The sequence below is a fragment of the Balaenoptera borealis genome (assembly GCF_965194805.1).
Source record: "Balaenoptera borealis genome assembly, chromosome: 5".
Classification (NCBI taxonomy): Eukaryota; Metazoa; Chordata; class Mammalia; order Artiodactyla; family Balaenopteridae; genus Balaenoptera; species Balaenoptera borealis.
Window position 1 is genome coordinate 145,243,300 of NC_138862.1, and position 25,769 is coordinate 145,269,068.

General features: G+C 43.9%; 1 protein-coding gene across 5 annotated transcripts in view; it reads left to right on the forward strand.

Annotated features, from left to right (window-relative positions):
* The window catches only part of RARB (retinoic acid receptor beta), a 675,515-nt gene that overhangs the window by 515,713 nt on the left and 134,033 nt on the right, over positions 1-25,769 (forward strand). For all 5 annotated transcript variants that reach the window (XM_082392788.1, XM_082392790.1, XM_082392792.1 and 2 more), the window contains one exon: positions 11,487-11,635. In XM_082392788.1, coding sequence (XP_082248914.1) covers positions 11,487-11,635 — 149 coding nt within the window. The remainder of the gene's footprint in view (positions 1-11,486; positions 11,636-25,769) is intronic.

Genomic DNA, 25,769 nt, shown 5'->3' on the forward strand with positions numbered 1-25,769 from the left:
AGTTTTACATACATATATATCTGTTCTTTACCATATTCTTTTCCATTATGGTTTATTACAGGATATTGAATATAGTTCCCTGTGCTATACAGGACAACCTTGTTTATTTTATATTATTTTGTTTTATTTTTTAATTTTTATTGGCGTATAGTTGATTTACAATGTGTGGTAGTTTCAGGTGTACAGCATAAATGATCAGTTATACATATAACCATTCTTTTTTTTTTTCCATTTTTAAAGTCTTTATTGAATTTGTTACAATATTGCTTCTGTTTTATGTTTTGGTTTTTTGGCCCGAGGCGAGGCATGTGGGATCTTAGCTCCCCGACCAGGGATCGAACCCACACCCCCTGCATGGGAAGGCGAAGTCTTAACCACTGGACCGCCAGGGGAGTCCCCATATATCCATTCTTTTTTAGATTCTTTTCCCATATAGGTCATTATAGAGTATTGAGTAGAGTTCCCTGTGCTATTCAGTAGGTCCTTATTAATTATCTGTTTTATATACAGTGGTGTGTATATGTCAATCCCAGTCTCCCAGTTTATCCCTCCAGGCCTTTCCCCCTCGGTAACCGTAAGTTTGTTTTCTACATCTGTGACTCTGTCTCTCTGTTTTGTAAATAGGTTCATTTGTACCATTTTTTTAGATTTCACATGCATATCATACAAAATTTCTCTTTCTCTGTCTAACTTACTTCACTCAGTATGACAATCTCTAGGTCCATCCATATTGCTGCAAATGGCAGAATTTCATTCTTTTTTATGGCTGAGTAGTATTGCATTGTATATATGTACCACATCTTCTTTATCCATTCATCTGTTGATGGACATTTAGGTTGCTTCCATGTCCTGTCTACTGCGAATAGTGCTGCAATGAACATTGGGGTACACTGTGGGATGTTTAGTAGCATCGTTGGCCTCTACCCACTAAATGCCAGTAGTCGCCCCCAGTTATGACAGCCAGAATCTCTCCAGACATTGCCAGATGTCTCTTGGGGGGCAAAATCAGTGTTGGTTAAGAGCCACTGTCCAAGATTAAGGAAGGTGGAAGGGAAATGTGGGAGGATGGGGGGGCCTGGGTTGACCATCACTTATGAAACATCGTGTGCCAGGCAAGTTGCAAACAATGTCTCTCGTTCACCAACAGGAATTCTAGGAGCGTCTGCATTGTCCTAGGAGACACTAGGACTCAGAGAAGGAACAAAAACTCTATGGTCACTAACTTAGTAAGTGTCAGAAGAGGGATTCAAATCCAGGTCCATCTGGAGCAAAGCCCATGCCGTCCCATCACTTCCTCACACAGTTTTCTGCAGGTTCAGGGCATTTTAGTTCTTTTTAGGAACAAAGGAAACTCACACGATGAGGATTAAATTGGTTTCAGAGCTTTTTGAGGCCACTAGTGTGAGTGTCTACCTGTAAAATATCAACCAAATAAAACAAAAAACACTTCTTTGCAGCAAAGTATAACCGAGTAAGTAGAACATTACTTTGTTGCGAAAGAGGTTACATTCTGGTGTCTCTACCCGTGAACCTTCTCAGATCTCAGAAGAATAGCAAAAATTCCCATGTGACAAAGAGTAATTTCATCATCATCTTTTAAAAATATCCCACCCCAGTATCCCCCCTGTTTTCTGTAAGGGCTGGTACCAATGTGATTTTCAAATATATTTACAGTATGTAAGCAAAGAATTGTGTATCTCAGATGATAAACATTTTAGTGCTCCTGTTTTAATCCACTATGGGTGCAGGAAATTTGAACAGATAATAGAATGCCATTTGTTAGAGCAATAATTGCTTTTTAAGAATTATGGAAATCCTGATTGGAAGTGGAATATGGGACTGAATCATTTGGTGTGGAGATAAGCTCTTCAGGGACCTCGGTATTGCGATGTAATTAGCTTCATCTACACGCGACTCCTGAGGCGGGTTACAGCATTTGTTCAGTTAACGCCTTCCATTTCGGATGCCTCTCAGTTCACATCATTAATAAGTAGTTAGATGTGTCGGCCCGTTAAGTGATTTTAAGGGAGAATTTATTTGAACCTGTCATAAGCTATCTTAGTATGTCCTAGAAAATCGTGATCTAAAGCATCGTCTGTTACAAACGTCACCTAAAACAATCTATGACATAATTTTCGACCATGTTCCTTGGAGCAAGAAAGCATATTATAAAAATGAAATGTAGGTGTTGGACGTGTCATAGTCCCTTAGGAAAATATGACAGCACTTCCTATGGTAAAAGTCGGTCTCAGGAAGGATTTCTGCTGCTGGCCGAGAGCCCAGACAGGTGTAGCTGCAATACAGAGTGATTAGTGGGTCCTCAGCCTCCCTGTCTCTCTCTTTTTTTTTTTTTTTTTTTAAATTTTATAGCTACTTTATTTATTAATTTATTATTTATTTTTGGCTGTGTTGGGTCTTCGGTTCGTGCGAGGGCTTTCTCTAGTTGCGGCAAGTGGGGGCCACTCTTCATCGCGGTGCGGGGACCGCTCTTCATCGCGGTGCGCGGGCCTTTCACTATCGCGGCCCCTCCCGTTGCGGGGCACAGGCTCCAGACGCGCAGGCTCAGTAGTTGTGGCGCACGGGCCCAGCTGCTCCGTGGCATGTGGGATCTTCCCAGACCAGGGCTCGAACCCGTGTCCCCCGCATTAGCAGGCAGATTCTCAACCACTGCGCCACCAGGGAAGCCCCTGTCTCTCTTTTTAAGGCCCAAACTATCTTGTCAAATTTAACCATGTCTTGAATCAAATCAGTGTTTGGAAAATTATAACCGTGAATTAAAAGAAAGGGAGGTACACAATCCTGCAGTTCTCAAATATGAGTAAATAGGCCCGACCGGACCACACCAGTGATTTACTTCCTAAGGAGGTGGAAGATGCGAAGTTAAAAAGCTGTGGGTTTGAGTGAAGTAAGAGTAATATCTATTCAGCCATTTAAATCTCTTTTGTAATAAAATAGACCACTAATAAGAGCCCGCTGTATAGCACAGGGAACTCCACTTCGCTGGTACAGTGGAAACTGACACAACATTGTAAAACAACGCCACCCCAGTTGATAAATAAATAAATAAATAAATAAATAAATAAATAAATAAATCTCTTTCGTAAAGGCTGCGAGTAGTGTGTTGTTTAAATTTACCGGTTCTAAGGTGCGGGGTTCCCCGGCCCTGCTGTCCTCTTCGGTTCTGGGGAAGAGTCAGTGAGCTCACGGTGTCAGTACTAAGCCTTTGGCGCAGTCCTGGGCACTTAGTAAGTGCTCAGTGAATGGTACGTGCTGTTAGTTCAGCTCTTCCGGTGCAACTCTGACCCCTTCTGCCAACTAAAATCCACTGCCGAAATTCCGTGGGAGCGGACGCAGGCTTCTGGGGAGCGTAAACACCACGCAGCCTGGAGCTCTTAAGGTATTAAGTGCTCAACAAGGAGTGCATTTAATGAGGACCTGAGCAAAGGGGGAGCCGACAGAGTCAACGGTGCCAGATTGACGCAGCAGATTGGGGTTCCGGGGAGGTTAGGAGAGCAACAAGACGTTTTTATGTCAAGGTGTTTCGAATGTTGCTAGCGTGCCTGGGAATTATCTGGGGATTTTGTTAAGATGCCTGTTGGGATTCGGCAGGCGTTTCTGGGGTTGTGGAGGGTGGTGGAGGGGAGTGGGGGCCTGCGTTTGACCCGGTTCCCAGGTGGTGCTGATGGTGCGAGCCCGGGACCGCACTTTGGAAAGCAAGGCTTTCTTGAAGGACTTAAAAAGCAAAGTCTTCCCGGCCCTTCTTTTGTCCCCTGCCTGTCCTCAGCACCTGTTGCATGTGTGGTCAGAATAGCAGGGATTCTCATAACCCGGCCCCAGCCCTCGGCCAGGATCCCGGGTGACCCGGGCAAACACACACTCCTTCAGGGTCACGGGCAGGTTACTGAGTCAAGACTGCCAGAGCCCGCCACGCCGTTTTCCTCCCCTCCCCTCCCCCAGACCCGGGACTAATCTTGGAGCTTCTCAGTAATAACAAAGCCAGCAGAAGAGTGAGTCAAGACCATTTCAAAGCAGAGTTTTTCTTGTTTGGCAATTACCTAATTTCAAAATGCGATTCACAGATTTGCAAAATCCCCTGTGTGTGGAAACAAACCGCTTCTCCTGAAAGATGATTAAAAGCAAGATTTCCCCCCCCCCCCCGCCCCAAACACACACACATTCACTGGAGGCGACTGGAAAATTAAATGAGCGGCAGTACGGAGGTCCCCCGTCCCACGCTCACGGTTGGAGGCATGTAAATGATATTTCAATAAAGGTCCACGTGCGCGCGCGCGCATGCGCACACGCCCGCAGCGGAGAATCTGGTTCTAATTACTTGTACTTTGGTTGAACTTTGGCGTTTCCTTTGACTTTCTCCCTAATGTATGAGAGCTGTGGGCCTTGCGATCCTGCAGTGAATCCACAGAAAAAGGGGGGAAAAAAATCCAGACCGGCTCTCCTCCGTGCCAACAAAAATGAAACCCAACTAAATGTTGTGACCAAATGCAACACTTTGCTAGTCTCCGTTAATTAGCTGAAATTACTCCCTCCCACCGGGTCCCGGAGCTCAGGGCTCAAAATTCCCCCGGGGCCGTGCAGGAAATGCCTTTTGCTTTACAACTCCTTTTTCTTTTAAGGCTCAGCTACCCAGAGAGTGCATTAAAATACTGTCTTAATCATCGAAAGTTCTGGTGAAAAGGCAGGGCTTTCATTATGCCGGATGCCTGCCTGCCCGCCTCGAAAATCCTGAAGTCTGTCAGCATGGCTTAGCCCGCCATAAATTAGTTCTCACAAAGAAAAACATAGTATACTGGGCCTTCTCTTAAAAATGTTATCTGCTACTTAATCTAACCTTTAGAAAAATGCCAAGCATGTTAGGAATTGTGAAGGGCGCTATTGTTAGAGGTTTTCCGTGTGTTTAAATGACACTCAGGTGTGTTGTAACAACAAGGACATTTATACTGTGTTTTCTCAGGTGAGTTAATTTGCAAGTGCCAAGTCGTCTTAACAGGCAACAGCATTATTATTATTGTTATTGTTATTATTTTGCTTTTATTTTGGGAGTGAATTAAACCCCCAGAGTTGTGGCAGTGTTTAAGAAGGCTGTGTCACTTGGGAGTGCCCGTATTCTACTTTTGTGCGGCGTCTCGGTCGGTGGAGAGTTCGTTTGGTTTGTTTTTGTTTTGTCTGCAAACAGCCTCCGAGTTTATAGAGTCCTTCAGAGCAGTGCTTCTCAAAGTGCCAGCTGCGGCCCGGGCCAGTTGCTCTGCGGCCCACCGCCAGTACTCGAGGAGATAGGGCAGCCGTGAGAGCAAATGCTTAGAAACTTGTACAGAAATTTGGCAGAGGAATTTTACGTCTAAGAGGTCCTTTTTTTCCCTCCTTAAGTTGTACCTTGTGTTTTGAGCATCTTTTTCTTAATTCCTTTTTTCTGGAGATTCATTTTGTGTGTCTTTTTTTTCCCCTAGGGATTTGTTTTTATTGATTTTATCGATCTATGAGGGAAAAAAAAAAAAAAGGTCCTTTACCATAGATAGTCTGAAAACCACTAATTTAAAGCAAATGGCTTCCTCCCTACCCCCGGAATTCTGCTGCAGGTTGCTGGTCTGGACCACACTTTGAGGAGCATTAGTTTAAAGGCAAACAAGACCTGTAATGAATTTTTCGGCAAGGAAGGTGATTCTAGCTTTGGGTGCCCTAATGACAGCCACCTTTGAGTTGCGGGGTTGGAGAGGTTTAAAATATGGGCTGGAAGCTTCTGTCAGTGCAGGTTTTGGATCGCTGTCTCCTTTGGCCAGTGGGCAGCCCAGAGAAGCCCCCTCAGCACTTCTGGTGCTGACTCTCCTCTGGGCAGGGACCCATGGAGCCAAACATCCATCTCGCCCGAGCAACAGAAGCTCCTGTCTTGGCCATTCCCTGACAAACGAGGCAGCGCATCTGGTTAGCAGTTTGGATGCCACCTTGGAGGCTGCTGCTTGTTGGGGATGCAGTCACTAAACAAAGCTCAATAAGACAATAAGTAAGCAAGGAAATAAATAAAAGCAGGAGGCAAAAAGCAGATCTGAATTAGTCCTCAAAGACTGCTTTTCCCTGAACTGAAATCACGACAGGATGGCTGGAGTGCGGTTGTTTTCTTAAATGACACAAAACTCTTTTTCCCCCCAGGAAGTCTAAAAACTGCTTTTTTGGCCTGCCTGAGATCGCTGAATGAGCTAATACAGGACACGTTGTCTGCTGGGCCTGCAGGGTTTTTGAGCAAAAAATTCATCATTCCATAGACTGATTGTGCTTGCCTGGAAGAAGGCACAAAATGTTTGACGTCTCTCAAGGGCATTTGATGAATCTAACTCTCATTTAAAGGGACTAATAGATTATTGATTTAAGCAGGACGACAGCGAACAGATCAACGGCAGGCACTCTGTAGCTGTCTTAAATGCCAGAACTGACTCGTGAAGGGGGCCCTGGGCTATCCCCCCGCCTTGTTTCCCACTGTCTTTGGGGCGGCAGTGACGGGGGGCACCAAAGGGCAAGAGGCACACTAATAAACTTGGCCAAAGTGTGTTTTTGCTACATTACCAAAAAGGCCAGAGGTTGCACTGAAGTTCAAATCTGCTTTTATACTGATGCCATATCCTGGTTGTAATCCTAGAACTCGCGTTGGCATGTTTGCTTAAAGCTAGCTTTGGCAATCTGACGGTACCACGGAGATTTTTCTTACTTGCTTTGCATTGTTCTCAGCGTCACGGGCCACACAGAGGAAATGAAGGACCACCAATGATCTATTTTGAGGGGATATTTGAATGTATATAGTCAAATAGTTAATGCTTTACCACCATTGGGAAAATTTTTCCAAAGATGATTATTTCTTGTCATATATAAGTCTTTTCTATTTATGTTTGTCTGGGATGCACACGTGGCATTTGTAGGATTCACGTTACAAACCACAATAGACGGAATCAATTCATCCTTCAAAACACAGCCTGGTCACCTCCTCTGGGAAGCCTCCCTTGATTTCTCTGAGCTGAATAAGGCTTATTTATAGCCCTCTCTCTGTCATATCATATCATATCCGTGTTTCCCAAACTGCTGCAATTTGGATTCACCTGGGAATACTTTTTTAAGAACACTGATGCCTGGCTCCCACTCCCAAGCATTCTGCCATAATAGGTCTAAGATACAATCTAAGCATTAGGATGTTTAAAAGCTCCCCAGGTAGTTCTAACATACAGCCAAGTTTGAGAACCAGTGTATTATATTATAATTGTTGGTTTACTCTATATTAGGCCAAACTTGTCAAGGCTAAGGGATTATACCATGTACAGTCCATAGCGTGTAACACACACTTGGTATGTTATAGTCAGGGAATTAAATGTTTGAACACACCGGGCTTCCCTGGTGGCGCAGTGGTTAAGAATCCGCCTGCCAATGCAGGGGACACGGGTTCGAGCCCTGGTCCGGGAAGATCCCACATGCCGTGGAGCAACGAAGCCCGTGTGCCACAGCTACTGAGCCTGCGCTCTAGAGCCCGCGAGCCACAACTACTGAGCCCTCGTGCCACAACTACTGAAGCCCACGCACCTAGAGCCCGTGCTCCGCAACAAGAGAAGCCACCGCAATAAGAAGCCCGCGCACCACAACGAAGAGTAGCCCCTGCTCGCTGCAACTAGAGAAAGCCCGCACGCAGCAATGAAGACCCAACACAGCCAAAATAAATAAATAAATAAATAAGTTTATGGGGAAAAAAAAAGATTGAACACACCAACATCCACTGTACAAATATGGGAAAGCACTACCAGTGAAATAACCACAGCCTTAATAAAAGTCCAGAGCCCTCGCTATTGATTGCTTCCAAATAGAACATTTTCATCCGTGTACACCTGTTGAGGGAAAGTTTTCTGATTCACTCCTTGGTTATAAGTGACTCTCATCTATAGAAAAAGGCTTTCGATTCTGAGGTCTCCCCGCTTCCATGTGCTTTGCCTGAGTTTCTCGGGGATTAGATTGCCTGCATTTCAGTTTCCTCTCTTTGGGAGGGGGAGAGGCTGGACCCCCTCAGTACATGGATTTGAAGCTGCATATTTATGGAAATTACCACCCACGTTTGAAATTCAGGGCATAGCTCTGACAGCCGAATCCAGACCTAACAGAATTCTATTTACAACCTTCCTAGACAAGCCAGATTAGCTGTTCTACACGAGCCAGTAGAACATGAAAATACACTCTCCCCACATTGCACACAATGCGGGATTGCTCCTCGTGGTGACAACACAGTTCGGTCCCTAGGGGGGAAGTAGAGGCACACAAATAAAACCAACCAGAAAGTTCTGGGAGGCGTTTAGGGGAGGACACTTATGTTGAAATTAGGAGCGTAAATTGACACAGCCTTTCTAGAACTCGCAACGTATTCTTAAATAGCCATAACTTTTGAACTAATAATTCCACTTCTGAGAACTTAGCCTAAGGAAATAGTCAGAGATGTGCTGAGATTAGCTACAAAGATATTCATCATAATGGAATGTTTTGCGGGAAAAATATTTATTGACAAGGAAACAAACTCATGACACAGTAAGTTAAACAAAGTCCCAAACAGAATCTACAGTATAATTCCACTTTTTAAGGTAAACAAACTGACCAAAAACATTTATACGCATAGTAAAATGTTTTGAAGGGTAGATGCCAAGATAACAGTAATTTTCTCTGAATGAAAGGATTGTGAGTAATTCTGCGTGTGTTTTCTTAGGTTTTTTTTTTTTTTTCAGGGCTCCAGAAGCATTTAATTTTTTAACGTCTCTGAAATCAGGCTGTGTCTCACAAGCACTGACGGGTCATAATTTAATTGGCAGTACTTTTTTGTCTTTCTTAATGATACATGGAATAACGTGCATTTTATAATCTATGGTGACTCAGGATCAGTGACACCCAGTAATGACAATAGTAACAGCAGTAGCAGCATCTTAGATTTTTTTATTGCAATATAGTTGATGTACCATATCATATAAGTTACAGGTGACATTATAGTGCTTTACAATTTTTAAAGGTTATACTCCATTTATAGTTATTATAAAATACTGGCTCTATTCCCTGTGTTGTATCGTTGTAGCTTATTTTATATTGTTTTCTTAGATTTTTAACAAAGAGTGATGTATTATTTTGGACTGCTTTCTTGTCGATGCCATTATGACTCATTTGCTTTCAGTGAAGCTGATTGGTTTAGGGGGAGGCATGCTTTTGCTTTTGTAGCTTGATAGCTGATCTGATGAGCTCTTGCGACATCTTCGATGCCCACCTTCCTGTACAACCCTTGCCACAATTGTGCTGAGCTACCCAGTAAAGACAGCGCTAGATTTATCTACTAGACCTGCCTAACTCTAATGAATTCATTCCAAGATTCTTCTGAATTATGACAGTACTATAATTATAGTTGATTCTATTCCAAAGGGATAATTAATTAATTTTAAAGGAAGCCAATGAGTATGTGAAAGCCACTTGGTTTCTAATTTTACCATTTAACAACTTAGAAGGGCACTTAGGGCTTGGAATGAAGACAAGTAAGGAAAAGGGGAAAAGCTCATGTATTAATTCAACAAATATTTATTGATTACCCACCTACTATGTGCCAGCGCCTCTTCTAGGCCTGGAACAGAGTTGTAAACAATTCATCTAAGTTCCTTGGTTTTACAAGACCCATACTTGGGGGGGGTAGCACAGGTAGAATATAAAATTGTACACAAACAGACTTTCTAAATTTAGACACTAGTTAGGGTATTATAGAAAATAAAATAAAATAAAATAAAATGAGATATAGTGACCAGGAGTGGGAAGGGGCCTTTTATTTAGAAAAGTCACCCGTGAGGAGGTGACATTAGCTCTAAGACCTAGGAGAGAAAAGGGACTAGACGTGTTAAGGTCTGAGAACTTCCAGGTAGGGAGAATGGTCAGCACGATAGCCGTAAGTTGGTACGAGAGCTTGGCCTGTTCAAGAGATGGAACAGAAACCAAGCGTTTAGAAGTCAGTAAATGAGGAGAGTCATTGAATTCAGTGATGTTACTGAAGGCCCATATCATGAAGAGCCTTGCTGGGCACAGCAAGGCTGACTTTGCTCTCATCGGTGACTGTTGGAGCGTGTGAGGGCTCTCGGCAGGCAAGGGAGACAGAGTGATTTTAACTTTGGAGCAGTTATCTGGCTGTGCGTGTGCAGAGGGGACCCTAGGCCGGAAGCGTGGGCACCGGGAGACCAGTGCAGAAGCTTCTGCAGTAGCTGAGCTGAGAGATGCTGCCGGGTTGCTGGGCTGGCCTTGGCAGCAAGGTCTCAGACAAGGATGGATTAACTATATGTGTAAGGGGCAGAGCTGACTTGCTGAAAGTTAGGCTATCGGACAATCCAGTGGGGAGAGTAGCTAATCTGGGAGATGGTGAACAGTGGAACAACTGGAAATTTTATACTCTGGGAAATATACTGTGTATTGTAAAGTGATTGGAAGATTCTGGAACATTATTTGACCACTTTTCGCCCCTCCCTTCCCCACTTCCTCATCCTTTATGAGCAGTTTTGCCTGTAATAGGAACAGGGCCAGGTCTTGCTTTGACATGGAGCATAAATCTGGAGAGTAGGGATGGGAGAATACCTGGATCTTAAGTTCTGTAAATTCCTATTCCTCGTGGATTTGGGGTGGTTAAATAATGAGATGGGGGATCGCGTGTTTGTAAGTCTAGAATGAAGAGCAACGTCAGGCTGTGCCATCACTAATGTAATGCAGTGCTCTTCAAACATTAACTGTACGTTCAGTCACCTGGGGGTTTGGTTAAGATGTAGATCTGGCTCCTTGGACCTGAGCTGGGGCCTGATACCGCGTTTTCTAACAAGCTCTGACGTGGCGCTGACACTCCTGGTCCAAGGAGGACTCAGTAGCAAAGGTCTCGCCGCCACTGCTGCTAGTGAAGCTCAGCTCTGGCCGCGTGCTGACGGCCCTTTCCGTGTCCTTGTTGAATGGCTGCTCTGGGCATTTTCTTCCTTTGTCCTAAGGAAAGTTCCTTTTGGTTAAGTGAGAGACAGGGTCAAGCAGGTCATTTCAGAGACTCTAATTGAGCTGGAAGCCAGGGGGAACAAGAGTCGAAAGAGCCCTGGGTGTGCAGTGAACATCTAACTTTGTGTCTTGGCTTTACCACTGCCCAGTTGGTCTTGGACAAGTCACTGCACTCCTTGAGTTTCTGTTTCTCTTGAAGGTAAGATGGTGATAAAATCATCTCCGTCACGGTGCCACGGTGCTCTGCAAATGAGAGAGACGTACGGGATTGCTTTGTAAACTGTCAATACCACGTTAGAGTCAGGATCACCCTGCAGTGCCTACACTGGCAGCTCTTTTTGTGGGCCTATCCTTGCTATGTTATTGCTGAATTGGGGGCAGAGGCCTGTGAACTCACTGGTGAAAAAGCAATGAACTGAAACACACTTTCTCTTTTTTTCTCCCCCTTCCCGTCTCCACCGTAGCGATTGAAACACAGAGCACCAGCTCCGAGGAACTGGTCCCGAGCCCTCCGTCTCCACTTCCTCCCCCTCGAGTGTACAAGCCCTGCTTCGTCTGCCAAGACAAGTCATCGGGGTACCACTATGGGGTCAGCGCCTGCGAGGGGTGTAAGGTGAGTGCCCAGCTCCAGGGCTGGGCTGCTTTGATGTCTTGTCACGTCACCTCCAGTCGGTGTGGTGCTCTGGGTTGTGTGTGATGGTTTCATTTCTTCCTCAGAGCTCACTAGTTAATTCAGAAACTTCTGCAAATGTCTGATGGGAGCCAAATGTTCTAGGGCCCTTACAATAACCCGTAACAGTTCTTTTCAGGTCGCGAGAGCCTTTGAAGGAGTCCTGAAAAGCATCCCCTATTTCTCTTTAGAACATGCCGTCTGGTGTCTTTGTAGTTTTATTTCATTTTTAAATATGACTGACAATCCCCTGAATCAACTTGCAGAGAATCCGAGGTTGAAATGGGGATTTATCTTCTGGCTGTTTCCTCAGCCCTGTGGCCTTTGAATTACAGTTTGATTTTCAGCCTGTGGGGACTTGCTACTGTGTGTGCGTGCGTCATAAATTCAGGGGAGCTGGATTTAAAATTCCAGCCTACAGAGTCACGGAGGCTGAACATGTGTCAGAGAGCCTATGTGGCTGCTTTGAATCAAGCTAGACAATCGTAATCGAGTCCAACAGGCTTAATTAAGCGAAAGAGCTTCTTATTTTTTTTAAAGAGAGAAAAGAAACAAAGAATGACTTCACAGGCAAATCCAACTCATCCACAGACAGTCTTTCAAAGGATCCGTGGCTGTCTTGAGCCAGCCCTTCCCTAGATAGACGGCTTCTTTCTGTTCCCGCCGATGGCAGTTCAGGTGTGCTGTTTATGCATCAAAACTGCATGATGCATTGATCACTGCCGACACGTTGGAGCATTACAGCCTCCTTCCCCACCCCCAGCTGCTCCAAGGCATTTCGTATTTAGCTGAGCAGAGTTAGTACGTACTGCGTGCATGGGCCAGGAGCTAGTCTGTGACAAACCATCCTCAAAAGGAATGGCTTGAAACCACAGCCTTTTTATTTATTTATTTTTAACTTTTTAGTTTATATCGGAGTACAGCTGATTCACAACGTCGTGTTCGTTTCAGGTATACAGCGAAGTGGTTCAGTTATACGTATACACGCATCTATTCTTTCTCAGATTCTTTTCCCATTTAGGTGGTTACATCATATTGAGCAGAGTTCCCTGTGCTGTACAGGAGGTCCTTGTTGTTGAAACCACAACTGTTAATTTGGCTTACAACTCATGGGCCGGTGCTCTCGGCCAGGTTCCTCTGGGGGTTTCGTGTGGTCCTAGCCGTGCTCCACACGGACCGGGTCCGCCGCAGGTTAGCTGGTGGGCTCTGCTTCTGAGGATGCTGCCGGTTGGTGGGGGGCCTCTCATCCCGTCGGGCTGGCCCCAGTTATTTGCAGGCAGGGTTCCAAAAGAGAGAGTCGGGCTACACAAGTCCTCCGGAGGCTTGGAAGGGACACACTCGTGCTTCTGACACTTTCCAAAGCAGGTCAGAAGGCCAGTCCGTACTCAACAGGTAAGGACATAAACTCAACTTCTTAGCAGGAGGAGCTGCGAAGTCACAAGATAAGAGGCGGGAATACAGGGGGAGGACAGCTGGGGCCGTTTTTGCATTCGGTCTCGCTCACAGCACGTCTGATGGCCTGGGAACAGAGTGGACCAGGACCTGGGACCCGGGACCCCAGCTGCCCCTCACACACAGCCTGGCACATCCTGGGTGCTGAAAGATACAGCTTGAAGAAACGCCTGAGTGTCAGCCCCTCAAAGAAATTATGCGAGGTTTCCTTCCTTTTCGAATCATTTGAATAAACATGAATTTGTTTACAGGGTGAGGCCGGTTTGGAGAAGTTCATTACAGCCTTAGGAATATCTCTTCCTCCGGGGGTGTGTTGGTTTGACAGGAATGCCCCTTCTTCCAGTAGCCTCAGATATGGTGGTCAAGGAAGAGAACACGGCAACCAGTTGGCAGCTGGATAAAAAGCAAAGCGTCTGTGCATCTAATTACTGCTTTATTATTGGTAACCCCTCGCCGAACCTACTTAAATTTATCCTGAGATCTGGGAAGGTTTCAGCAGAATCCCGGTTCACTCCGTCCATTTGTTGTGCAATCTATAAATAAATCATTTTCTAGTGCTCATTTGGAAGTTAAATGAAACGACACTCCTTTATTTCAAAAAACTTTGTCATCTCATGACCAGAAACCTTAATGAGGGACGTTATAACTCAGTTTACCTGCTCCTTTTATGTCCTGGGAAAAGAAATTATCCAGCGTGTCTTCTCGTGCCAGATCCCAAGCCCTACCTACATATTAAGCAGTTTCACACTCTGTAAAGTACAAACTGTTTTAATCACCTCTTAGTCAGCTAATTCCCTGACCTCTTGTTTTAATTTGGGATTCTGTCTCTTTTTAGGAAAAAACCCAACAAAAACAAAACCCAGAGCAGCACAAGCAACTTTGATGAACTTGGTAAAGCTGTTCAGAGTCCTATTGGGGTGTACCTTTTTAATAAAGAACTATAAGCCCAATAAGGTCAGATGAGCTTGCCAACCAGTTGTCCGACTAAAGGGTTTTTGAACTATGGGTGGGTCTCTGAAAATGTGGACTGCCTTTCCCCCTGGTTGCTGAGGAAGACTGGTCTGCATTTTGACTTGCTGGGAAAACGTGACGAAATTCATAGAACTGAAAAACATGAGAAAGCAAAAGTATAATGTGACAGCCAAAGGAAAAAATATATAACTTTAAAAAAAATTAAATATAACTTTTGTTATCATTTTAAAAATTACCAACACAATGCAGAATTTATTACATAAAAAATAGAACATTAAAATAACTATAGTTCTACCCTGGGAGAAAAACCCCTGTTAAACCTGTTTTTCTATTAGTATGTGCATATTGTTATTTTTGGTGTTTTTTTACAAGGATAGAATTTTATGTTGTATACTGGTTTTAACTTTCTTTTTAAATTTAATAATCTTTCATGACCAAAGTTTAAACAACTGCGTAGTTTTTATGGCTATGCCATTAATGTTGTGGTTTATGGTTATATCTTAATATATTTCATGAATCCCTTGTTGCACAATTGAAGTGTTCTCAGTGTTTCTCTACTATAAATAATGCTTTAATAAATAGCCTTTATGTTTATCTCTGATAATTTACTTAGGATAAATTAGTAGAAGTGGAATTTCTAAGTCAATGGCTGTACACTTTTAAGGCTTAAACAGATTTCCAAGATGCCCTCTAAAAGAGGTATATCAATGTAAGCTCTGTTAGTCTGTAAAGAGTTAGTATTATTGAAGACTATCTGTTAGAACTCTCTCCCCGTGATTATGAGGTAACGAATCAAGAAACAACTTCTCTTCGGGAATTCTGCCTATCTTTAGTTTTGTTGTTTATAATGGGCCCCAGGCATGATACCATTTTGGGCTACCAGCAGATACACCATGGGCCCCCAGTTGACCTATAAGGGCTGGCCCATCCTTTGGCTGGAGATCAAAGATCACTTCTCTGGGCTGGGAGCCCCTGCTGTAAAGTAGGATTCCCAAACAGAACCCAATTTACATCTTTAAAAAGGAGTATCCACAGTAGCTTCCGCCTGTCGTGACCAGAATGACCGTATTGACTGTTGTTTGGGGAAGAGAATGTTCTGTCTCGCTAGGGACCAGGCGGCAGTATCGGCCTCAGAATTTAATGAGTGGGTTGTGGGCTACCTCTGGGAACGGCCAGTGGCTGCTGTGCTGACACAGCATCAACAGGGCATCATAACCACCAGCTGTACCATAGTGATGTCCTGTTAGGGGACTTCCAGCTGAACAGGACAAATGGCAAATTTTTATAGGGGACAAAGGGTACATAAAATGAACACGTGGTGTAGTTAGCCAAGAAGGTTTAATGATATAAAGTAATAAAGCTGATTTTCAGGTGTCTTGAAGAAACAATCTCATTGCTCATAGCTAGAATTTATGCACAGTTTTGGCCTTTATCCTATTTATATTTCCATTTTTGTAGCTTTCAAAGAGTATGGAGTCTAGAGTGAGAATACCAGGATTTGAATCCTAGCTGGGCTACTTGCTAGTTTTGTGACCTTGGGCAAGCATCTTTCATTCTCTGTGTCGCTCTCTTTTCTCAATTGGAAAAATGGAGATAATAATACCGCCTACCATCCAATATTGTTGTGAGGATAAAATGAGTTACTATAGAGCATATACTTGGCACATAGTAAGTGGTATATCTGCTTAGTTATTGTTTGTACTGTCATGAACTTAGTATAATTATTTTTGCACACAGTCATGTAACATTGGTTATAATCTCAGTATTCCTTCTTGTAATGTTCTTTCAGCAATTCCCTATTCCTTTGTACCCAAATCAACACTGCCTCTTTCCTTCAAGACTCAGGTTAAGACCCAGCCATTGCGTGGAACCTCCCCTGATTACCTAGTACAGGAGTTGTTACAAATTGATTCTGTAAAGAGCCAGACAGTAAATAGTTTAGGCTTCAAAGGCCGTACGGTTTCTGTTACAGCTACTCAACTCTGCCATTGCTGCATGAAAGTAGCCATAGACAATATGTAAATGAATAGGCATGGCTATGTTCCAATAAAACTTTATTTATAAAAACAAGCAGTGGACCATGTTTGGCCCTTGGGCCTAGTTTCCTGACCTCTGCAGAAGTACATGGTGATATGTCCTGTTTTTAGTTTCTAAAACTCAGAAGCTGATGGCCCAAAGCATTCATGTCAGAGGTGGCGGCAGCTGTCTCTGGTGGACTGTGGGCCTAGGACGGCTGCTCCCCATCCCTGCCGGCCCGGGCTCCATGGCAACAGCTTCAGGACCACTCTCCCTATCAGTTGTTCCTCCACCCCTCATTCCTGCTCAGCTCCCACCTCCTTATCATCCAAAGCCAGAAATTAGCAATTTCCTTATAAGTGAGCTACTTCCAGAAACACCTGGCACCTTACTTTGGAGAGGTTTGTGGGATGTATTTTATGATCTTCCATATCAGTTAGCTTTTCCCGCCTAACAAAAAGCTCTAATGCTTGTTGGCTTAAAACAAACGACACTTATTATTTGTTACAATTCTGCGCAGAGCTTCTTGTCTGGGCTGGCTTGGCTTGGGCCAGGCGGGCCTAGGATGGCCTCACACACATGACCGGGGCCTTGACAGGATGACTGGACCCTCTCTCCATGTTGCTGCTCCTCACCCGTGAACCTAGCCTGCGTTTGTTCACGTGTTGGTGGGCAGGTTCCCATCAGTAAGACAGGACAAGCACCAGTGTGCAAACCTCTGGTTGCATCGCATTTGCTAATGTCCCATTGGCCCCGCGTGGTTAAGCCTGGATTCAGTGGGTAGAGAAGCGAACACCACCTCTTATGGGGAAAAGTGGCAGAGTCACCCTGCAAAAGGGTGAGGATGCCAGAGCCGACATTTGATGACATACCTTCTTGTATTATGCCCTGGTTTTGTGCAGAATTCTCTTCCAAAAACTATATTCCAGGGCCGCAGTGCTGGGCGCCAGAGATACAGCAGTGGACGTGACAGACAGGTTCCTTCTGGAACAAGGGCAGAAGACAGGCAAACAATTTAGAGTTGGAAGAAAATGAATAGGATGGTCTGGTAAAGAATAACGGAGGGGGACCTGATTTGATAGGGAGTCAGGTGAGAGCTCATGGCTGCGAAGGAGCCGGCTGTGTAATGGGGTATTTTAGGTCAGAAACTGAACTTGGATTCTAGGGCCGTTTCTTCCCTTCTTTGTTGTGTCCATTAACTTCTCTGGGCTTCAACAAAGCTGTGAAACTAAAACAAATCCACAAGTTTGAACCCCGTCCTAAGCCAAATGCAAACACTACAACAGTGAACCCAGTAAGTGCACTGATTTCTTGTTAGGAATAGCTTGTGTGGCGTGGGAGTCCCTGGTGTTTACAAGTCTGGGGTGAGTAGGGGGGGAGGAAAAAACTGCTCCTGTTGGTTGCCTTCTCTGTACCAGGCATGGGGACATTTTATACTCATATTTCATTTAATTCTCACAACAGCCCTCCAGGGGGTTAGGCTTTATGACCACCATTTTAAACATGAGAAAACTGAGGTTCAGAGAGGTTAAGGAACTTGGCCAAGGTCACACAGCTGGATTTCAATCCTAGTCTGTTTGGAAAATTCCTCACTGCTTCAGCCACACTGAAGCAGTGGGTAGGAAGCAGTGGTGTGTTGTGTGCCAGTTTGGGGGTTTCGTGGGGCAACAAATGAAAAACAAAAACAGGTGGGAGCGTACTTCAGAAGAGAAACAACCCTATCGTCTTGATCATTTCATAAAAGAAATGACATTTTACATCAATAAGTAGAAGAAGGAAGAGCTTGCAAGGCAGTGTTTCCCAAGGAGGGACGGTTAACACACGGGCTCCACCCATGGGCACACTCCCAAATGGTGCTGAGTCCTTGTTCTCTCCGCTTTGCCCTTGGTGGGTGGAAACTTCCCATCTCTGAGCCAGCGCCCAGCCCACGTGGGGAGCCCATGAGACACAGAGGGATGCTTGATCGCGGTCACGCTGGTAGCCTGCTATTTAAAGCAGCCTTGAAGAGTGTAAACTCCACCAGCCCCCTCCATCCCTCAGGGCTCACTTCATCCATTTTCTTATCTGCCTTTGTTTTCCTTGCCTCTGAAGAAGGAGGCGCTCATCTCCAGGGCAGCATTCGGCCGCTGGGCTGGTTTGGGGTTTTTTTTCCTGGCAGAGTATGCTCAGTACAAAGAGTTTTGCAATCAGGAAGATGGATGTCTGCACTTAATTTTAGAGCGCCTATTAAATACTATAAACGTGCTTGGTGATTTTATTTGACCGAGGCCATTTAAGATGACATTGTTTTTTTTTGTTTTTAATCAGCATCCATAAACATGAACATTATGCTCTGTTTGGAGACCATTCTGGGCTCTGCCCGCCCTTCACAGTTGCTTCTGCTTAGGGGTTTGCTGCAAGATCCAGTCCCAAGAACAACATAACACACTAAAGACAATAACAAAAACGGGACAATGTCTGCATGCTGTAGTAGCTAAATTAAATTAAAGCTGAATTATGAAGCCTGCCATCAAGTTCATGATTTCAGTCCTTGATCCAAAAAGAGTAGGTCCCCTCATAGGCCCAAAGAACTGTCCTCCTTTATAAAACTGGCCAACAATGGAGAACTTATTTATTCTCTCATTGATCAGACATTTACTAAACACCTTCAATGAGACAGGCTCTAGGTACAGAAATTAAAGGTTTTTATGTATTTTGTTCCCAGTGTTGTGTCCCAATGTTTAGAGAGTACATAGAACAGTGCCTGTTAAATAACAGGTACATAGTAGAAAATTTACTGAATGAGAGGAGGAGTGTACGTACGGGCAAGGAGAAAACAGTGCATGTGCCGTGTGCTGTGACACTGGAAGTTGCAGGGCGTGACGGGTGCAGAGAAGGAGACTCGCATCCCTCTGACACTTCCAGGGAAGGCTTTACAGAAGAGGTGGTTTTATGGATGTGTGAGCATTTTCCAGATGAGGCACGGGAGAGGAGCGTTCCAGGAAGAAATTAAAGACTAATCTGAAAACAAGGGAACTTGGGATAGTCCGTGAAGAATTGCACGGAAATGTGGAAACTTATCCCTTCTCTTAAGGTTGGTTTTGCGCAGCCCTGTGTAGGCATCTGGGGATCAGTGGGCATGAAAGGTGCTCAGGAGGGCTCACTGCTGTGTTTCCTCAGAGCAGCCTTCTTTGGCACCCTCATTAGGTCCTTCTCTTTCACATGTTCTGTTGTTCTCCTTTGTTGCACTTAACCCAGCTGTAATTAACTTACTTTTTAATTAATTTGTATTGGAGTATAGTTGATTTACAATGTTGTGTTAGTTTCTGCTGTTCAGCAAAGTGAATCAGTTATACATCTACACGTATCTGCTCTTTTTTAGATTCTTTCCCCATAGAGGCCATTACAGAATACTGAGTAGAGTTCCCTGTGCTGTACAGTAGGTCCTTGTTAGTTATCTATTTTATACATAGTAGTGTGTATATGTCAGTCCCAGTCTCCCAATTTACCCCTCCCCTCCCTTGCTCCTTGGTGACCGTAAGTTTGTTTTCTACATCTCTGACTCTGTTTCTGTTTTGTAAATAAAGTTCACTTGTATCATTTTTTTTAGGTTCCACATATAATCGATATCATATGATATTTGTCTTTTTCTGTCTGACTTACTTCACTCAGTATGACAATCTCTGGGTCCATCCATATCACTGCAAATGGCATTATTTCGTTCTTTTTTATGGCTGAGTCATGTGATTAACTTATTATTATGGAGCTGTTTGTTTGCTCCCAGCCTCCTCTGCCACACTGTAAACTGCAGGAAGACTGGGGCTGGTCTCCTGTCCGAGCTTTACTACCAGTGCCTAGCGCAGTGCTCTGTGCATAGTAGGGCCTGAATAAGTGTTTTTAATCATAAATTAGATCTAATTCTATAGCAATTAATATAGTAATAAATGACATGTAATAAATCAGATTTAATTCTATGGTAATGCACATAGTGGTATAATCTTATATAGTCTATCTAATTATGTAATGAATTGCATCTAAATATTATAGGGTTTGTGATTATATATCCATGAACATTTTTATGAAATTTATAAACAGGACAAGGCCTTGGGTGGCCAAAATCCAGCTCATTGCCTTAGTAATTTCTGCTTTTCACCTCAAGGTTAGCCCTTCACTGCAAAAGATACGTTCTTTTTGATACCGTCTTTAAGCGAACTCTTAAGGATTAGCAACTGGATCGATATACTCAAAAATACTGTGGGCTCTTAGTGCTTTACAAAAAAATAAGAATCTCAACATCTAGAATCTACCTTCATATCCAGAAACATCAAGACAGCTGAAATGACAGTCTGGCTATTTCTAGATTTAGTTCCTACAGAAGGAGAAAACACTTCTGCTGCTGGACAAATGTTGTTCTAACTTGAGAAATCATTTTGGATTGAAAAAGCAGGAAAAATCTGTCTTTTTTTTTCCTTCTGATATAGGAATAAACAGGAAGTGGAGGGTGAATTCTGAATTCTCCTGCAGTCCTATATTTTTTTTCCCATGTTGGCTGAGTGAGAATAGTTTATTTAATTTGGTGGCTTTACGTGGTTTATAAATTTTTTAACAGTTACAAGTTCATAAATGCTTGTTTAAATTACTTCGCCTGCTTGTTGTTTAAAAATATCTAGAACACTCTCATTTGCTGTTTGTTTTTTTTTAAACAAGCTTCAAGTCTGTAATTTTTGGTAAAGCTTTCTCCCTTTGTCATACAGTAGAGAAACAAGCTCCGATATTCATAATTAACCTGTTGACTTGAAAATGGCTTACTCCCAATGATGTCCCGAGTGTATGTTTCAAGGAGTTTTGGTCAATGAAAATTAATTAGCAAAAAATCAACAATGTTTCTGACTTAAAGCAAGAGTGGAGCCACCAGGGTTTGGGGGGTGCGGAAATAAGTTCCTTTTACAAAATTCCTGGAGACCATCATCTAAAAATGAATTGTGACAATGTATTACAATTTCACCAAACAAAAACAAGAATGTATTTTTGTCAGAGAAATAAAAGTATATGGTTTGGGGTTTCCTGAGAGTGATAGAAATTATGACAGAAAATCATTTCTGTTTAAATAGATTTTACACCATCCTAGGTTATGATTTAGTTACTTTGGGGAGATGAGTGTCTCCGCCGTCTCCCTAATAAACCTTTTACTGGAGAGGTTAAATAGGGAGCTTTCAGTTCTATAGTTCCTTCTCCTGGTTGAAGTCTTGGAAAGAAGTCGTGAGGAGTGGAATCACCTGGCAAGGGCACTCCTGTTTTGTTTTGTTTTTTAATTTAATTTTTATTTTATATTGGGGTATAGTTGATTTACAATGTTGTGTTGGTTTCAGGGGTACAGCAAAGTCATTCAGTTACACGTATACAAGTATCTATTCTTTTTCAGATTCTTTTCCCATACAAATTATTACAGAGTACTGAGCAGAGTTCCCTGTGCTCTACAGCAGGTCCTTGCTGGTTATCTATATATCGTAGTGTGTGTATGTTAATCCCCAACTCCTATTTTATGCCCCCTCCGCCTTTCCCCTTTGGTGACAAGGGCAGGCGCCCGTGTTCTGCCAGCCCCTGTATTGCTCTTCCCGAGGGCAGGGCTGTGCATGCCTTGTCTGCCCTCTCTGTATGGATTCCTCTCTCCTCACCTGCAGACCTACAGACCTTCTGGATAAAATTACAGAAACAGGAAAAATGCCTCACACTTACACCGCCTCTAAGTGTTTCTAAAGCACTTTCACTTTACGGAATTCAGTTCAGCTGAGCTTTGCTGCAGTTAGGAAAAAGCCCTCCGAAATGTGCCACGTTTGGCACAGAATTTCCTCGTCAGGTAACCGTTCAAGGCCTGCGTCCCCGGCTGGCCCCTCCTCTCTTGCTCACAGTGAGTCAGAAGGCAGCCTGCTCCCCGTGCTACAGTTCAGTGTCCACTAGGCCCTTAGCTGCATCTCATTCCCGCTGGCAGACTGGGAAGGAGAGTGCAGGGGAGGGGCAAGCCAGTCCTGGGGGGGGGGGGGGCACAGAGAGATGGAGTCTAGCCGTGAGCCTGGGGACAGACCAATGGTTAGCGATGGGACAGCCATAGTGAATTTAGTGGAGAGCGGAGCGTTCCTGCCTTAGGTGTTTTATTTGATCCTCATAAAACTTAGAGAAGTAGGTGGAAGAGACTTTTTTTAACTTCCATTTCACAGGTGAGAAAAACGCACCCATCTACCATTCACGTCCTTGATTTGGAATCTGTTGCTGAGCCTGACGCGGTTACTGTGGAAACCAGCGAGGGTACATGACACAATTGTTCCCGTAATTTCCCCTGAATCTCATCAAACTATCTTTTCAAAGCCTACGATCCTAAACATCTTCATTCCCTAGTATGTTCGGTTTTGACGTTTTGAGAGACCGGGAAGGCCTTCCCCAGTAGAGGGAGGCCTCTATCAGGGGTTCGCTTGCAGTGTCAGCCCACAAGGCAGAAGTCACACGTAGCCAGAATGACCCCAGAAAACCCCTTCGGCAAGCAGACGGCTGGAGAAGGACACCCGGCTCCCAGGAAGGCGGCAAGGCCGCTTCTTCCTCCGGCTTTGGAAGGTCGCTAGCCCTTCTGTGGAGCACCGTGCGAGATAGTTGTTTTCTGTTTCTGCGTTGTACCAAAAATACGCGTCCTTAAGCACAGGAGTTACACGAGCACAGCACAACGCTCGCGGCACGGAAATCACACATTTCTCTAGAAACATTTCCTTGTTTCTGAGTTTCTTTCATCATAATAGTTTCCTTGGGATTGGCATTTCTCTTGTGCCTTTTATGAGCTGTCTTTTTTTTTTTTTTTTGGTTCAGTATTTTTCCGCTTCTTTCAAAGGTGGCTAGATGTGTCCAATGGATAAGCAATGCCAGAATGGGGGAAAGTTGTGTTCTCTGGACCCTAGAACTCATCCCTGAAAAATATCTAGAAAGGGGGATAAAAATCTGCGTGCATCTATCTCCCGCCCGCACAATGCTCGCATTGTCTGGGGTGCAGGGGAAAGGCTGGGTTCTGGCAGCCCTGCCCCATTAGAGCCTTGTTCCTTGTTCCATATTGAAAAGATGACATTCCTTTGCTAGCAACGTCCTGCCCGGATTTCTGGCACCAGTTCTGTGGCCGGCACTGTCGCCTGGGGCATTTTTGTTTGGGTTGGTTTTGTTTTATTTCAAAAGCAGCAAAGAGCAGGCTGCGTAAGTGTACAAGGTGGAACTGTTTTTATAGAGCTTGTCGTCAGACTTCTCAGTACAGTCAAGGTGGCCTGTCTGCCAGGGTGTCTGCTTCCTATTCACTAGTGTCAAAATGTGAGAAGGCACATACAGTAAATTTAACTTACTAGCTTGTTCTCAGGTGTTGCTGAGACAGCCCTTGGGTTTTAATGTGGGCCCCCTCCTCCCTCGCAGGATTTCACGTAATGCTCCATTTATAACGGAGATCAGTGGATTTGCAGAATAAATATTCCAATAAGGAAAAGCAAAATCTTCAGTGACCCCCTCAGTTCTGCTTCCATGGAGGCTTTTTCTGTGCCTGGGAAAAAAAGAAAAAGAAAAATCCTTTATACTGGCTGCAGCTCTGAACTGGAGCATGTAAAATGTACTTCTCAGGGTCTGTGAGCCTTAAAATAATGAGCGATGGAAAAATGTGAGGTAGGTCAGCGAGGGGCAGAAAACTTCGGTTTTATAAAGGATTTTCATGGTTAAACAAATTTGGAGAAACTAGAATGATCAAACAACGTGAGTTCTCCTCTGTGCTTTTGAATCTGAAAATAGCAGCATTCTCAGTACACAACACCACCATTCATACGGGCTGGAAAGTCCCCAAATCATGAAAATTATCCTGATTAGTCAAACCCAGCAGGGATCATCTGACTGCTCCTTAGGGAAATGAGAATTTCAGCGTGGATCTCACTTCTGCATTTTGTACTCAAATTGTAGACAAGCTCTGCTGCATCTGGGGACTTTGGAGTGTGGGCACACTTTCAGCCAAGAAATACTTTTGAAGGCTGCTGCCCTTGTTTACATTGCTCCTCATTAACATAAAGAATTAGTCTCAGAATAATAGAATTTTGAGGAGGGCATTTTTTTTTTTTTGATATTTATTGGTTTCCACAGGCATGTCCTGCTGTGTTAGATGCTCCTTCAACTGGTTGGTCCCCTAAGTTAGAAAATGCATAGACCCAGTACTCCATGAGATGTCTTTTGACGGCTTCTATTCCACTTGAACGCACAATATATCATGTTTATGATCTCATCAAAAACACTATGCTAAAATGCTTGAATAGCCCTTAGTACATTTGTTGAATTGAACTGTGATAGAAAAACTGTGACAGTTATTAGTCCAATGCCAGAAATTATGGGAGAGGGTATTAGAAATCGATTCCACTAATTCTGGTTATTTGCCCCAAAATGGAATCAAATGTAAAATTCCTCATCCATTTGTATTTTGGTCTTAAATTATTTCCTGCTTTAAGAGTTAGGTGGGAAATATGTTCTATTTAAATGAGTATTTGGTGCTAATTCTTGCCTGTTGACCAAAAATTTGAGCCTCATGTATATATTATACATACAGATATAGAACTTATTTCTGTAAATATTTGTGGCAGGTAGGATTCTGCACAAAATTGTGAATTATATCAAAGCCTAAAAGGGTCTAATTTTCACCACTAGATATATTTGGTTTTAAACCCAAATAATGAAGTTATTTCTTTCACTACACCCACGTGTGGGATGTTTGCACAGGGTTAATATCATGGACCCGGTGGTTTAAGAAACCTAAAAGAGTATTTTTTAATTAGTAAATCTAGATCAGCATTCCTTTACTCTTTGATTCTGTCCCATCCATCTTATTCTTTATGAGCCCTGGGCCGCAGAAATAGTATTCCTGGGACTTCCCTGGCGGTCCAGTGGTCAGGACTCTGCACTTCCACTGCAGGGGGCCCGGGTTTGACCCCTGATTGGGGAACTAAGATCCTGTAAGCCACGTGGCACAGCCAGAAAAAACGAAGAAAGAAAGAAAGAGTATTCCTGTTGTCTACAATGTACACTATTAGAAATAAGAGCATTGGAGGAGAGATGAGGATGGTGACCTCCGAGGAGCTCACCTGTGCCTCTGTTACGTCCAGGTGGGTGGGCCATTGTCAGTTACTTTAGCCACGCCCCCGTAACACAGGTGGAAACTAAAGGAGAGTGATGTTTACGTATTTTAGCAACTTGTTTTATTTTACTTATTTATTTTAAAATATTTTTTAATTAATTAATTTTTTTTTGGCTGTGTTGGGTCTTCATTGCTGCACGCGGGCTTTCTCTAGTTGCAGCGAGCGGGAACTACTCTTTGTTGTGGTGTGTGGGCTTCTCATTGCGGTGGCTTCTCTTGTTGCAGAGCACGGGCTCTAGGCGCACAGGATTCAGTAGCTGCAGCACGCGGGCTCAGTAGTTGTGGCTCACGGGCTCTAGAGCGCAGGCTCAGTAGTTGTGGCGCACGGGCTTAGTTGCTCCGTGGCATGTGGGATCTCCCCGGACCAGGGCTCGAACCCATGTCCCCTGCATTGGCAGGCAGATTCTTAACCACTGCGCCACCAGGGAAGCCCCTAGCAACTTATTTTAAAATATTAAAGCTGAAATTCCT